The sequence below is a fragment of the Sphaerodactylus townsendi genome, linkage group LG03 (assembly GCF_021028975.2).
Source record: "Sphaerodactylus townsendi isolate TG3544 linkage group LG03, MPM_Stown_v2.3, whole genome shotgun sequence".
Taxonomy (NCBI): domain Eukaryota; kingdom Metazoa; phylum Chordata; class Lepidosauria; order Squamata; family Sphaerodactylidae; genus Sphaerodactylus; species Sphaerodactylus townsendi.
Genome location: NC_059427.1, coordinates 161,320,164 through 161,334,215, shown reverse-complemented (window position 1 = coordinate 161,334,215; position 14,052 = coordinate 161,320,164). Strand labels below are relative to the sequence as shown.

The 14,052-nt window shown below is 49.1% G+C and overlaps 1 protein-coding gene across 1 annotated transcript in view; it reads right to left on the bottom strand.

The window, feature by feature from the left end:
* The window catches only part of DOCK6 (dedicator of cytokinesis 6), a 130,996-nt gene that overhangs the window by 27,422 nt on the left and 89,522 nt on the right, over nt 1-14,052 (bottom strand). The window contains 4 exon segments of the mRNA XM_048487532.1: nt 446-541; nt 2,485-2,574; nt 6,419-6,523; nt 9,450-9,631. Of these exon segments, the coding sequence (XP_048343489.1) occupies nt 446-541; nt 2,485-2,574; nt 6,419-6,523; nt 9,450-9,631 (473 nt within the window).

Here is a 14,052-nt window from a genome sequence, read left to right as displayed (position 1 = left end):
CCCGAACGCTGCAGCCTCTCCTCATACGGAAGGGGCTCCAGTCCCTCAATCATCCTCGTTGCCCTTCTCTGCACCTTTTCTATCTCTTCAATATCCTTTTTGAGATGTGGTGACCAGAACTGAACACAGTACTCCAAGTGCGGTCGCACCACTGCTTTATATAAGGGCATGACAATCTTTGCAGTTTTATTCTCAACTCCTTTCCTAATTATCCCCAGCATAGAGTTTGCCTTTTTCACAGCTGCCATGCATTGAGTTGACATTCCCATGGAACTATCAACTAAGACGGTAGTGGGGATTCGACCAGGGAGGTCGTCCCTCAAACCTGGATGGTTTGTGTTCTGAAACCTGGCTAAGACGGTAGTGGGGATTTGACCCTTCACTCAGCTATTCCACCTATGAGGAGTGATGCTCTGCCCACGGAAAGAAGCAGCAAGGACCGTACCATCAACTGAAAAAAGAACCAAGCTTGGTGCAGGGCTGCTTCTCGCACTGTGCTTGTGCTCACCATCCACTGCAGGGCCAGCTCTTCATGAAGCAGCTATGAGAGAGAGAGAGACAGAGAGAGAGAGAGAGAGAGAGACAGCAAGAGGGAGATGGTTACACAGGGAAGTAGAGGTTGGCACAACCAACATAAAACTGCAAAATCTGTTCTCTAGTCAGCCACAGCTGGGAGCTTCTGGAGCTGCCAACAAGTTCATACCAAGAGAACAAAAAATGTGTGTGTTTACTTTCCGCTCTGCAGGAGCTTCCTAACTGACCTTCCTAACTGACTGGTGCTGACCTTTAAGGCCTTACGTGGCCTGGGACCCTCGTATCTTTGAGACCGCATCACCCCATATGTCCCTACACGGCCTCTCCATTCGGCTGAGGCCAATCTACTGGTGGTCCCTGGCCCCTCAATGATGTGGCTGGCCTCCACGCGGGCCAGGGCCTTTAAGGCTCTGGCCCCGGCCTGGTGGAACACTCTCCCACCAGCCATCCGGGCCCTGCGGGACCTTGGGGAGTTCCGCAGGGCCTGTAAGATGGAACTGTTCCACCGGGCCTTTGGAGGGACCAGCTGCTGAAGGTGCCCCCCCTTTTTAGCTCTTAACATCTGGGTCCTTCTATCTAATGGGACTCGCCGCTCCCTCCCTCTTGGGGAGGATTTAAATTAGGGTTTCTTGGACGCCCCTTATTATCTTACTGCTGTTTTTATAGGTTTTAACTATATTTATTTGTATTGTGATTTGTGTTGTACACCGCCCAGAGCCCCTCGGGGATGGGGCGGTATAAAAGTTTAAATAATAAATAATAAATAAATAATTGGGTATGAGATTTTACCCATCCAAAGAGCACTAAACAGAGGATCGGAGAAATGTAGACTCAAGAGCACTTTGGCCTCAATGCAGCTTCTAAAATAGCTATGAGTTCAAAGCTGCCCTCCCTGCTACTAAGTTGTGGGTGGGACTTTAGGGCAACTCCCCCCCACAACTTGGTTAACACGGGACGTGATGAACAGCCACAAACCCCCCAATTCCTGGCTGACTCTCTTCGCACGGCAATTCAGGTTGTTGGCTTGGGAGGAGTTATGTTAAGCGTTATGATTAGAAGGAGCAGAGGAGCAGATCACCAAGGAAAGAGTAAAGTAAATCTCAGCCAGCAACTGGCACCAAAAGGGCTACAGTCAAAAGTGAAAACAGAAGGAGGACAGGCAGTGGCTTTTTAAGAGGCCTAAAGTAACTTGGTATCAGTGGCGTATCTGCCAGAGGGACCGGGGGGGGGGGTTAATTGACCCAAGGCACCCCCATCGAATCACATGGGGGCCACCCCTCAGCTTGGCCCTGCCAGGCTGCTCCTAAGGTAAGTTGTTGCCTCGGGCGCCATTTCCCCCTGGTAGCACAACCAGCAATGACCTGGAACCCTCCAGGACAGGAGCCTCACCCAGAGGTGAAGAAGAAGAAGAGTTTGGATTTATATCCCCCTTTTCTCTCCTGTAAGGAGACTCAAAGGGGCTGACAATCTCCTTGCCCTTCCCCCCTCACAACAAACACCCTGTGAGGTGGGTGGGGCTGAGAGAGCTCCGAGAAGCTGTGACTAGCCCAAGGTCACCCAGCTGGCATGTGTGGTAGTGTACAGGCTAATCTGAATTCCCCAGATAAGCCTCCACAGCTCAGGTGGCAGAGCTGGGAATCAAACCCGGTTCCTCCAGATTAGATACACGAGCTCTTAACCTCCTATGCCACTGCTGATCCTGAGAGCAGCAACCAAAGTAGCCTTCTGCTGTCCCTCTGGCACTCCTGTTTGGCCCCTTCACAGCCAATGAAGTGGCTCTAACACTCAGCATAGCTTGGCTCTCCGCCACGGTCTCTGGCCCAAAGGTGTGATCTTCTCCCTGCATAACAGGCTTAAAGAGTTCCATTGCATTCAATGGAAGCCCCTCCCATATAAGAGTCCACAGCTTGAACCTGCCTTCTGGGCCACCAATTCTTAGCCCACCTCTACCTTTCTTGTTGTTGGCCTCATCGGGGTGGCTGGAGGTAAAGTGGAGCCCTCAAGATAGGAAGAGAGACGGTGAGGAGTTCGCCCTGCAGCCTGCGAGAGGAGAAGTAAGAGAGAAAAGAAGAGAAGAGGACCACATGGCAGCAAAGCAGAGTGGCTCGGAATAAAAAAGGGAGAGGTGAGCCTCGAGACAAACAGCCCAGTGCCCTTACCTGCGAGGAAGGAGCTCCACATCTGAGAGAAAGACCACCAAGCCAGGAAGGAAGGAGGGGACAGAGGGGATTGGGCCTTTCCCCACTTACCTTAAGCCCCGCGCTACTCTCTTCAAGTAGTGCGGGGTCCTCGGGCACTCCCCACGACAGGGGCGGCCACAGCGAAGCCGCCCCGACGCTGCCGCGGTCGCGCCCCCTCAGCGCGCGGCATCCCTGGCGCTGGAGAAAACGGTGCCTTTTGATGACCCCGCACAGAGCGCAGGGTCGTGGGGACGCCCGGGTGCGCGCCAGGGATGCCGCGCGCTGAGAGCAGCGCGCGGCATAGGGGGGATCACTTCGAGTGGGGAAAGGCCCATTGATGAGGCCCCCAAAGCCAGGGCTGCTCCAGCTCAACAATCAGGAAGGTTGGCAGGTTTATTATTCCCTCCTGGGCAAAGACTGCCACCATTTCAGTTGGTCCATTGTCCAATCACTCCCAAGCGACCAAAAGACATTGACTGCGGGAGGAGCTGCACCCCCTCTTATGCCAAATCAGAATTCATCAACAAGTTGGACACCATCTCCCAAGGCCTTATGACAGATTTCTTAGCAGCCATGATGGCAGTGATGTAGGTACAGATTTTTTATGGGGTGGGTTCAGGGCAGGCCCCCGCCCCCACCCGCCCCTGGGGCCATGGCCACGCCTCCCCAAGCCCCACCCCCGGCCTCAGTGCTTATAAAAGCAGCTCTCTGAGGCCAGGGACAGCAGACTCCCCTGCCCCGCCCCCGGCTGGGCTCCCAGCTGGTAGCCGACAGTCCCTTCTCCCTCCCCTCCAGGCAGAGGGGTAGCTAGGGAAAATGGAGCCTAGTGCAAAACCTGAGGTTTGCACACACACACCCCCGCCACCCCGGTGGCTGCTGTGATGCTGAAATCCACCCGCAAACAGCATCACTTTCAACAGTGTTTAAACTAGAGAGCCCAGATTCTTCTTTTAAATCCACCTTAAAGGGAGAATCTGGGGTCCCCAGTTAAAACAACATTGAAAGTGATGCTGTTTTGGGGTGGATTATCCCCCACCGTGAAACAGCATCACTTTCAATGTTTAAAGTGGGGACCCCAGATTCTCCCTTTAAATCCATGCTGAAAGGGGTGGATTTAAAAGGGGAATCTGGGGAAATTTGGAGGCTTCCTACTGTCAGGGGTGCAATTGTTAAGCTAGCAGTACCAAACTTTCAGGGTACCTTTAGGAGACTCTCCTGATGATACCACCCAGGTTTGGTGAAGTTCAGTTCAGGGGGTCCAAAGTTATGGACCCTCAAATGTGTAGCCCCCATCTTTTATTAGCTCCCATTGGAAACAATGGGGGATGGGGCACCCCTTTTGGGAGTGCATAACTTTGGACTCCCTGAACCAAACCTCACCAAACCTGGGTGGTATCATCAGGAGAGTTTCCCGAAAACTCCCTGAAATTTTGGTGCAGCTAGCCTAAAAACTGCACCCCCTGCAGGCCAAAAACTGAAAAAACACTAAAAATACAAAAAACACAAACGGGGGCGGAGCTTCGGACAGGTAGTGGGGGGGGTTTGAGCCCGGGAACCCCCCCTTACCTATGTCTTTGCATGACAGTTGTTCCTCAGCTCAGCAAAACTAGGGAGATTGCTACCTCATCATTAATGGCTGCGAGGCAGAAAGGTCTCTGCACTCTCCAGCAATAGACTGAAATTTTAAATAATTCCCTCATGGCTGTTTGTGGACCCGCTCCGTTGCATCTGATCAAGCAAACTCTAGTCACAAACATTTCCACTGGAATAAAAACGCGTTGCTTTTTGTGCTGCTACCAGACTCATAGCAGACTTAGCCACCTTGAGTCTTCCAGAAAAAGGCAGGGTATAAATTTAATGTAATAAATAAATAATAAATAATATTTGTTTTTGTTGCAAGAGACTGACATGGCCACCCCTCTGGGATTAGCGCAACATGGTGATGCTGTCCTATTGGTATAAAAACTGCTGAAAGTGGAGACCATGTGGCCAGTTATCATCCAGTCTCCAGTCTGCCCTTTCTAGGCCAGGTAATGGACAGAGTGGCTGCTGAACATCTCCTGGTCTTCCAAGAGGAGACCTTCTACTCAAGGGTGTGGGCTGAAGGCAGCTCCGGTGGCTTTGCAGACATTCTCAGTTTGACTGTAGGCAAGGGCTGTGTTTGCTGGATTTCTCAGAAGCGTTCGAGACAGTGACCCATCTTGTTGAGAAGTTAGGAGGGAGAAGTAGGTGTCAAGAAATGAGACTGTGAAGAGTAGACTGGAATGTTGGTCAGTTACAGATTAACACCTGCTCTGAAGTTTTGCTGTCTGTATTATCTGTATGTTCTTGGCGCTTTTCCCAGACTGGCCTGGTCTGGTCCAGGGTATGAAGGTTTCTGTGGGGGTTGGACAGTGGTGGGATCCAAAATTTTCAATAACAGGTTCCGATGGTGGTGGGATTCAAACAATGGCGCCACCGCACACACGCACCTCCAGTCCCTATTGGGGAGGGAGGTTGCTTTAGAGAAGTGGTGAGAACTGGTTGGATCCCACCTCTGGGGTTGGACCATAGTTCTCTTGGATGCTTTTCTGAAGTGTTTATCTCATTGCTTGCAAGTTCTTGGATGGATTCTAAGCCTTTCAATAAAGATTCTTCTATGGAGATTCTGATTGTCTGGTCTCAGTTCTTTACAGAGCCTGGGATTAGTCAAAATCATTCCTCACAGATAAGACTCAGAGGGAGTGTTAGTGACCAGTAGTCAGCAGAATAGTCCAAAAGGGTAACCATGTCAGTCTGAAACCTCAAGGTCAGCAGTATCACAAAGTAAACATGTTTAAAACACTCTTTGATAGCTCGCCAGGTTTAATGTTATGCCTTTTGCCTTGTTGCATGGCAGATATAATAAGCAAGAAAAGGCTAAAAGATTGTGCCCATGTAACGACGGCTCAGTTGAATCTCTGACCCACCAATTACTACACTGTCTCAGATTCAAGGAAATCAGATCCAAGTATGTGAATCTTACTCCTTTACATTTACCCCATCTCCCCGATTTAATTAGATTACACTACTTGTTGGACAACCCTGATCCTTCTCTCTGTATGATAGTGGCAGACTTTCTCCTGGAAATTACCAAACGCCAGTAGATTTCCTTCGACCCAACATTTATTTCCTGTATTGTATATGCTTTTTAATCCGTTTTTTATTATTGTTGTACTATTGTCTATGCCAATAAAGGCTTGCTTCACTCTTTGATAGAACAGAAGACTAGATGTGTTCCAACAGCATCTTCACCCAATACAATGAACTCCAATGTTAAAAAAAAGTCAGCAAAGAACAAGAATGTACTTGTTATATCAAGAAAGAAAGCTATGATTTACTAAAGTGTTTTTTGGGCTTCATGAAAGGGATGCCATTTTTTGTGCTGAACTCAGTCTCCTACCAGGGCCAGTCTTAGGAATGGGCATCTTGGGCAGCTCATGAAGCCTCTTGTTGGCCAGCTGCCCAAGTCCTTTGGTCACCTGTGCAGAATAGGGAACCACCACCTGACCAGCTGCCTGACCAGGGAGTAGATGACTGACCAGGAAGTTCTTTCTCTCTTCCTAATACCTTGGTGATTCTGGGGTCTCACCCTCAAGTGCTGCCTGTGGCCCAAGAAGTTCTGCCTGCGGCCCACCACTGCCTCCCACACCAGCCTTTTTGGAAAACCTTGATTTGAGTGGCACCTGCTTTAGATCTGTGCTGGAGTTTGGGTGATTTCTGCGAAGCACATTCTTGGGGCCTCCAGGGGCATAAGCCGAATTGACCCAGGAATGCGAGCGGTCGATCACCTAGGAATGCAAAAAAAAAAAGAGAACGAAAGGGAGATCTTGAGTGAAAGGAAAGCCCAGAGGACCCATTTCCTTCACAGAAAACCCACCCTCAGCAGGGAATGAAGTGGGGATCTTCTCTGGAGTCTACAACCTGCCAGTAAGCAAGCAAAATAAGAGTCTTCCAGATTTATACCCTGCCTTTCTCTCCCTTGAAGGAGTCTCAAAGCCACTTACAAACTCCTTCTCTTCCTGTCCCCACAACAGACACCTTGTGAGATAGGTGGGCCTGAGAGAGTTCTGAGAGAACTGCGACTTGGCCAAGATCACTCAGCAGGCTTCACGTGTAAGTAGAAGAAGAGTTTGGATTTATATCCCCCCTTTCTCTCCTGTAGGAGACTCAAAGGGGCTTACAATCTCCTTTGCCTTCCCCCTCACAACAAACACCCTGTGAGGTGAGTGGGGCTGAGAGAGCTCCGAAAAGCTGTGACCAGCTCAAGCTCACCCAGCTGGCATGTGTTGAAATGCACAAGCTGATCTGGTTCCCCAGATAAGCCTCCACAGCTCAAGCGGCAGAGCGGGGAATCAAACCCGGTTCTCCAGATTAGATTGTATCTGCTCTTAACCACTACACCACTGCTGCTCTGTATAGCCCAACTGGCACTTTAATATTCAAGGCTTCACATGTAGGAGTGGGGAAACAAATCCAATTCACCAGGTAAGACTCCAGCATTCATGTGAAGGAATGGGGAATCAAACCCGGGTCTCCAGATTAGAGTCTGACGCTCTTAACTACTACACTATTGTGTCTTTTTCGCACTCCTCTTCCCGGCAGGCTCGCCTCGGAGGATGGGACGGAGGGAGAGCATGTTACAGTCTCTTCGACTTCAAGTGCTGGCAGAACCCTTCAACCCGTCACTTTCCGACCCCTAGACCCTTTAGAAAACTGTCCCAGACTTTGGAAACTGTGCTGCCTGAAATGGGGGGAACACCCACGGCAGCTATGCAGGGCCTTTCAGAAACCCCACCCCACCCCAGGGCTGCAGAAACATAAGAACGCAAGAACCAGCCTGCTGGATCAGACCAGAGTCCATCTAGTCCAGCATTCTGCTACTCGCAGTGGCCCACCAGGTGCCTTTGGGAGCTCACATGCAGGAGGTGAAAGCAATGGCCTTCTGCTGCTGCTGCTGCTCCCGATCACCTGGTCTGCTAAGGCATTTGCAATCTCAGATCAAAGAGGATCAAGATTGGTAGCCATAAATCGACTTCTCCTCCATAAATCTGTCCAAGCCCCTTTTAAAGCTATCCAGGTTAGTGGCCATCACCACCTCCTGTGGCAGCATATTCCAAACACCAATCACACGTTGCGTGAAGAAGTGTTTCCTTTTATTAGTCCTAATTCTTCCCCTCAGCATTTTCAATGGATGCCCCCTGGTTCTAGTATTGTGAGAAAGAGAGAAAAATTTCTCTCTGTCAACATTTTCTACCCCATGCATAATTCTTTAGACTTCAATTATATTCCCCCTCAGACGCCTCCTCTCCAAACTAAAGAGTCCCAAACGCTGCAACCTCCCCAAGTGTTTCTGTGTTTTCTCACCTGAAAGCAAGTCCTTTCTGTCACTGGGCTGCATAAGCCCCCTCCCCCCACCACCAGCAAGCCCTCCCAGCCTCTCCCCCCAGCAAGCACCCTGGCCCGCAGAGTAACTGATCCGTGGGCCAGCAAGCCCTCCACACCACCCACCATCCCCAGCAAGCGCTCCCAGCATCCCCCCCCACCAAGCACCCCTTCCCACGGATCAGATGATGTGCGGGCCAAGCAAGCACTCTCCACCATCCTTCCTCAAGTGCCCTGGACCGTGGATCAATTGATCCTCCAGCCAAACAAGTTCTACCCCTCCACCCACAACAAGCCTTCCTTGCCGCCACCCACCCACAGTGACTACCCCTGCCCCGAACAAGCCCTCCCTGCCACCCTCACTCCTTCGGCCAGCCTCTTTCCTCCCCCTAAAGTCAAGCTGGGAAAACCCAGTCTCCTATCTGCCCCCCCCCCATCTAGGCCTGCTGTATTCCTTACCCTATAGTGGGCTTTACTGCCCGCTATAGGGTAAGGTTAGATAGTTTGTCAGAGTGTTAGATACTTTGTCAGAGTTTTTATTCTTGAAAGTTTATACCCCCAATATCTTGTCAATCTCAGAGCTGCTATGGGATTTGAGTCTGGCCGTTCAACTACAGACCAACATGGATGGTTCACCCTCTTAAACTTCCTGCTGGTGACAGAACTCTGAACAGCCAGTCATCCTGCTTTCTTTCCACCCCAGTACCTGAGGAGCCCTGCCTATTCCCTCAGCACCCATTGCCCTTACCTCGGACATCCTGGGAATTACGGCACTGGGTGGCTCTACTGATGATGGAATGGGAAGGAAGAGAAAGGAAGGCCTGATCTTTCTGACCAGCTGTCACCGTCACAGCAGAGGAAGAGGAGGAAACAGAAATCTGCACTACAAATTTCTGAGGGCCACCATGCTTATGATGCAGTCACACTCAAGCACTCACCTGCAGCATCTCCCTTGGCCCCTCCCTCATCCTATTTTGGTGCCTGGAGAGACAACCAGGAGCAGCAGTGGCATAGGAGGTTAAGAGCTCATGTATCTAATCTGGAGGAACCGGGTTTGATTCCCAGCTCTGCCGCCTGAGCTGTGGAGGCTGATCTGGGGAATTCATATTAGCCTGTGCGCTCCCACACAGGCCAGCTGGGTGACCTTGGGCTAGTCACAGCTTCTTGGAGCTCCCTCAGCCCCACCTACCTCACAGGGTGTTTGTTGTGAGGGGGGAAGGGCAAGGAGATTGTCAGCCCCTTTGAGTCTCCTGCAGGAGAGAAAGGGGGGATATAAATCCAAACTCCTCCTATTACAGGTAGGGCCCACCCAGATCCCCCAGCACTGCTTACCTTGCTGTTGCCGCTGCTGGTCTTCTGAGCTTGCTCATCTGGGGAGTCTGGTGAGGTGGTCAGGTCCGGGTTGCTGTTGCTGATGCTTTTGGAACGGGAGAGATGGAGGCTGGCAGGACGCCCACTTGTGCGGGACAAAGTGGCACACTGGACGGAGCCGCTGTGACGAGAAACTCCGATCTCTGCAGGAAGTACACAGTTATTTTATTTTTATTTATTTATTTCTTAGGCTTTTATACCACCCTATCCCCGAGGGGCTCTGGGCGGTGCACAGCATATAAATATAATACAATATAGGATAGCTAAGACATTTAAAAGCAGCGATAAAAACAATGAAAACCAACTGCAACAAATATGCAATAAATACTAATAAAAATATGAGTGGTGTCCAGCATTCTGTTTTCAAAATCCTCTCCCCAAGAGGGAGGGATGGCGAGTCCCGTTGGATGACAGACGGCCCAGGTGTCGGGGGCCGAAGGAAGGGGGGGCACCATCAGCGGCCAATTCCTCCAAAGGCCCGGCGGAACAGCTCCGTCTTACAGGCCCTGCGGAACTCACCAAGGTCCTGCAGGGCCCGGACAGTTGGAGAGAGAGTGTTCCACCAGGCCGGGGCCAGAGCCGTAAAGGCCCTGGCCCGCGTGGAGGCCAGCCGCATCACCGAGGGGCCAGAAACCACTAGTAGATTGGCCTCAACTGATCGAAGAGGCCGTGCAGGGACATATGGGGTGATGCGGTCTCGAAGGAATACAGGTGCATTACCAGGGCTGTCTTAACAGCATTACAGGAAAAGCAGTGCACTGGGGCCCCCACCTACACAACCACTCACAGGAATAAAAACGTAAATGGTCGATAAAATTAAAGATATATTTATTGGTACTTCCAACAAAATCAGTGTTCAGACATTAAAAAACATGCTGTACAGCAAAGAGTAATCAACACAAATGTCTGAACAATACAACATGAGCCGTGAACAACAACAAAAATCAACATATAAATGATACTCAATTGGTTAACCATACAGATACAGATGGCACAGCATGGAATTACTGTAAACTATTTATTACTAATCAAGACTTCAGCACAAACATTTGAGAAAATTCCTTGCAGAGAATTGCATCAGACGTTATGTAGTGAGTGAGATATGTGCGCATACATGCATGCGTGCGCATACATGCATGTGTAGTTGCAGAGGGGACCGTGATACTAAATCAGAGGCGAATGCCAATGTCTGCTTATAAAAGTTAACATTAGTATTGTTCATTATCTTTAGTAAAACACATAGTGACACACATGCTAAATATGTATTTTCCAATGACAAATATTTATAGTTTAGTACAGTACATAAGAACATAAGAACTAGGCAGCTGGATCAGACCAGAGCCCATCTAGTCCAGCACTCTGCTACTCGCAGTAGCCCACCAGGTGCCTTTGGGAGCTCACATGCAGGATATGAAAGCAACGGCCTTCTGCTGCTGCTGCTCCTGAGCACCTGGTCTGCTAAGGCATTTGCAATCTCAGATCAAGGAGGATCAAGATGGGTAGCCATAGATTGACTTCTCCTCCAGAAATCTATCCAAGCCCTTTTTAAAGCTATCCAGGTGAGTGGCCATCACCACCTCCTGTGGCAGCATATTCCAAACACCAATCTCACGTTGCGTGAAGAAGTGTTTCCTTTTATTAGTCCTAATTCTTCCCCCCAGCATTTTCAATGAATGCCCCCTGGTTCTAGTATTGTGAGAAAGAGAGAAAAATTTCTCTCTGTCAACATTTTCTACCCCATGCATAATTTTATAGACTTCAATCATATCCCCCCCAGACGTCTCCTCTCCAAACTGAAGAGTCCCAAACGCTGCAGCCTGTGTACAGTATTTATTTATTTATTGACAGCAAGACACAACATACATAGATTAGAAGGGAGGCCCTATGCCAGTGGTGGCAAACCTTTGGCACTCCAGATGTTATGGACTACAATTCCCATCAGCCCCTGCCAGCATGGCCAATTGGCTCATGGGGCCCCCGGGCGACTGCCCAGCATGCCCATGTGTTAAGACACCCCTGTTCATTAACCCTAGATACGCTGGTCCTAACAATCTCTGGTTATAGGCAGCTGCTCTAGACATTGCCTTTGCTGGGATCCCATGTCTCTCATCCTGCTTTCAAATTACAATGTGTCATGACTAGGGTTCAGCAATACCGAAAATGTTTGGTAAAAAATTCGGATTTGGCTTTATTCAGATGTAAAATTATCTATATACTCGAATAAGCCGAATTTCATATTCGGTATACCTGAATATATTCGGGTATCCCAAGTAATTTGGGTTCGTCTGATTTTTTGTGTGCTGTTTTGGGTTTTGGCCTGTAGGGGGTGCATTTTTAAAGCTAGTGCAGGGGTAGGGAACCTGCGGCTCTCCAGATGTTCAGGAACTACAATTCCCATCAGCCTCTGTCAGCATGGCCAATTGGCCATGCTGGTAGGGGCTGATGGGAATTGTAGTTCCTGAACATCTGGAGAGCTAGTGGCACCAAAATTTCCAGAGAGTCTCCTGATGATACCATCCAAGTCTGTTGAAGTTTGGTTCAAGGGGTCCAATTTTATGAACCCCCAACCCCCATTATTTCCAATGGGAGCTAGCAGGAGATGGGGGCTACCCCTTTGAGTGTCTCCTGAAGATACCCTGCACTTTTGGCGCAGCTAGCTTTAAAAATGTGCCTCTGACAGGCACCCCAAGGTAAGTATTGGGAGGATTGTCTGGGGTGGATTCTTTAGGTTTTTTCCCCCTTTCTTCCTTTAAAATCCGGGGGGGGGGGTGGTGATGGTGTGGACTCTTCAGTTGGTTGTTTTCTGTCTTTAAGCATTGTTTCAAGGGATGTCACTCCCTTGAAACAATGCTTACAGATATAAAACAACAAACTGAACAGTCTATCCCCCCTTCCCCTGGCAAGCGAATGCAAGCGAGGATCCTTTACAGAAACTACAAATGCAGCTGCTTGCTGGGGAAGGGGGGACTCTTCAGTTTGCACTTCAGTATTAACTTAATATGTAGAGCCCACCTTTCTTATGACCAGCCAGAAGAGACCGGTATCAGGGGGGTGTTATGTTTGTGATTGAGATGGGTTCCCAATTTCGATGTAACTGCTTAAGATAACAAATCAATGCTGCTTGAAAGATATATGTAACCAGTCTGCTATATGTAACCATTGTCATCTATGCATTCCTTCCTTGATCTTTACTTTATGACTTCACATGCTTTGTAAGAAACTAGGCTTCCCCTGGTACCTCTGTCCCATGAGAAAAGAATTACATCCATTATCTCATGGGGCAGAAAGTCAGGTGGCTCTCTCTCTTGCTGTCTGCTGCCAACCTTGGGGCCCCTCAGCTCCAAAGACTGTTTTTACATATGCTTGGGAAATCAGGAGGGGGGCTTTCAGTGGGGAATAAAGGGGACTGTGAATGCCAGCTTCGTCAGGATTGGCTTTGACAAGTTTGCTTTGATACCTCATCCATAAACGCGGCTGATCAATACTTCAGAGTCCATTTATTCGCTTAAGGTTCCGAGACGTAACAACTGGCCATCTTCCAGTTTCTTCATTTCACAGGATGTATGAAGCAGAATTGTTCGGGGGGGGGGCATTTTTATAACAGGAACCGAGTTGTAGTGAAACTGAGATTGTTCTAGAGCTGTGGTGGCGAACCTTTGGCACTCCAGATGTTATGGACTACATTTCCCATCAGCCCCTGACAGCATGGTCAATTGGCCATGCTGGCAGGGGATGATGGGAATTGTAGTCCATAACATCTGGAGTGCCAAAGGTTCGCCACCACTGTTCTAGAGGACACTTTTACCAAGCCTCAAGGGCTAAATTTTATGACACTGCAGGTTGTATGCATCTCTTGCTTTTAGTACACCGTTTTATGACATCTTTTTTTTTAATTTTGTACTCCAGTCTTATTACAGTGCTTGTTGTATATCTCATACTGTTCTTATTGAATAGCTAAATGTTGTAATATGTCTCAAGTCTCAGCAAGAAAGGCGCAATAAGCAGCCCTTGCCTGGTGGGATTTATGGACAGAATTCAGGAAAGAAAACAGAGAACTTTGTTTTTATACATGACAATAGCAGCGAGACTGCTACACTTGCAGGAGTGGAAAACTCAGCTCTACCTGACAGGGGGATAGTATCTAAGTGATGGAAATGCATTCCTGAATCAATGTAACCGTTTAAAACAACAAACCAATGCTGCTAAAAGATACATGTAAGATACACCATTTGGGGCATTCTTTCCTTGATCCTTACTTTATGGCTTCACATGCTTTGTAGATAACTAGGCTTCCCCTGGCCCTCTGGTCCCATGACAGAAAGAACTGTATTTGTTATCCCATAGGACAGGAAGCCAGGTGACCCTCTCTTGCTATCTGCCGCCGACCTTGGGGCGTCTCAGCTCCAGGGACTGTTTTTCTGTTTTTCATGATTTATTGGGAAAACAGGAGGGGGGAATTACAATGGGGAATAAAGGGGATGGCAAAGGCCAGGTTTGTCAGAACTGGCTTTGCCAAGCTTGGGTGCTCCATTATCTCAACAATTGCAGTTCCGAGACCTAACAC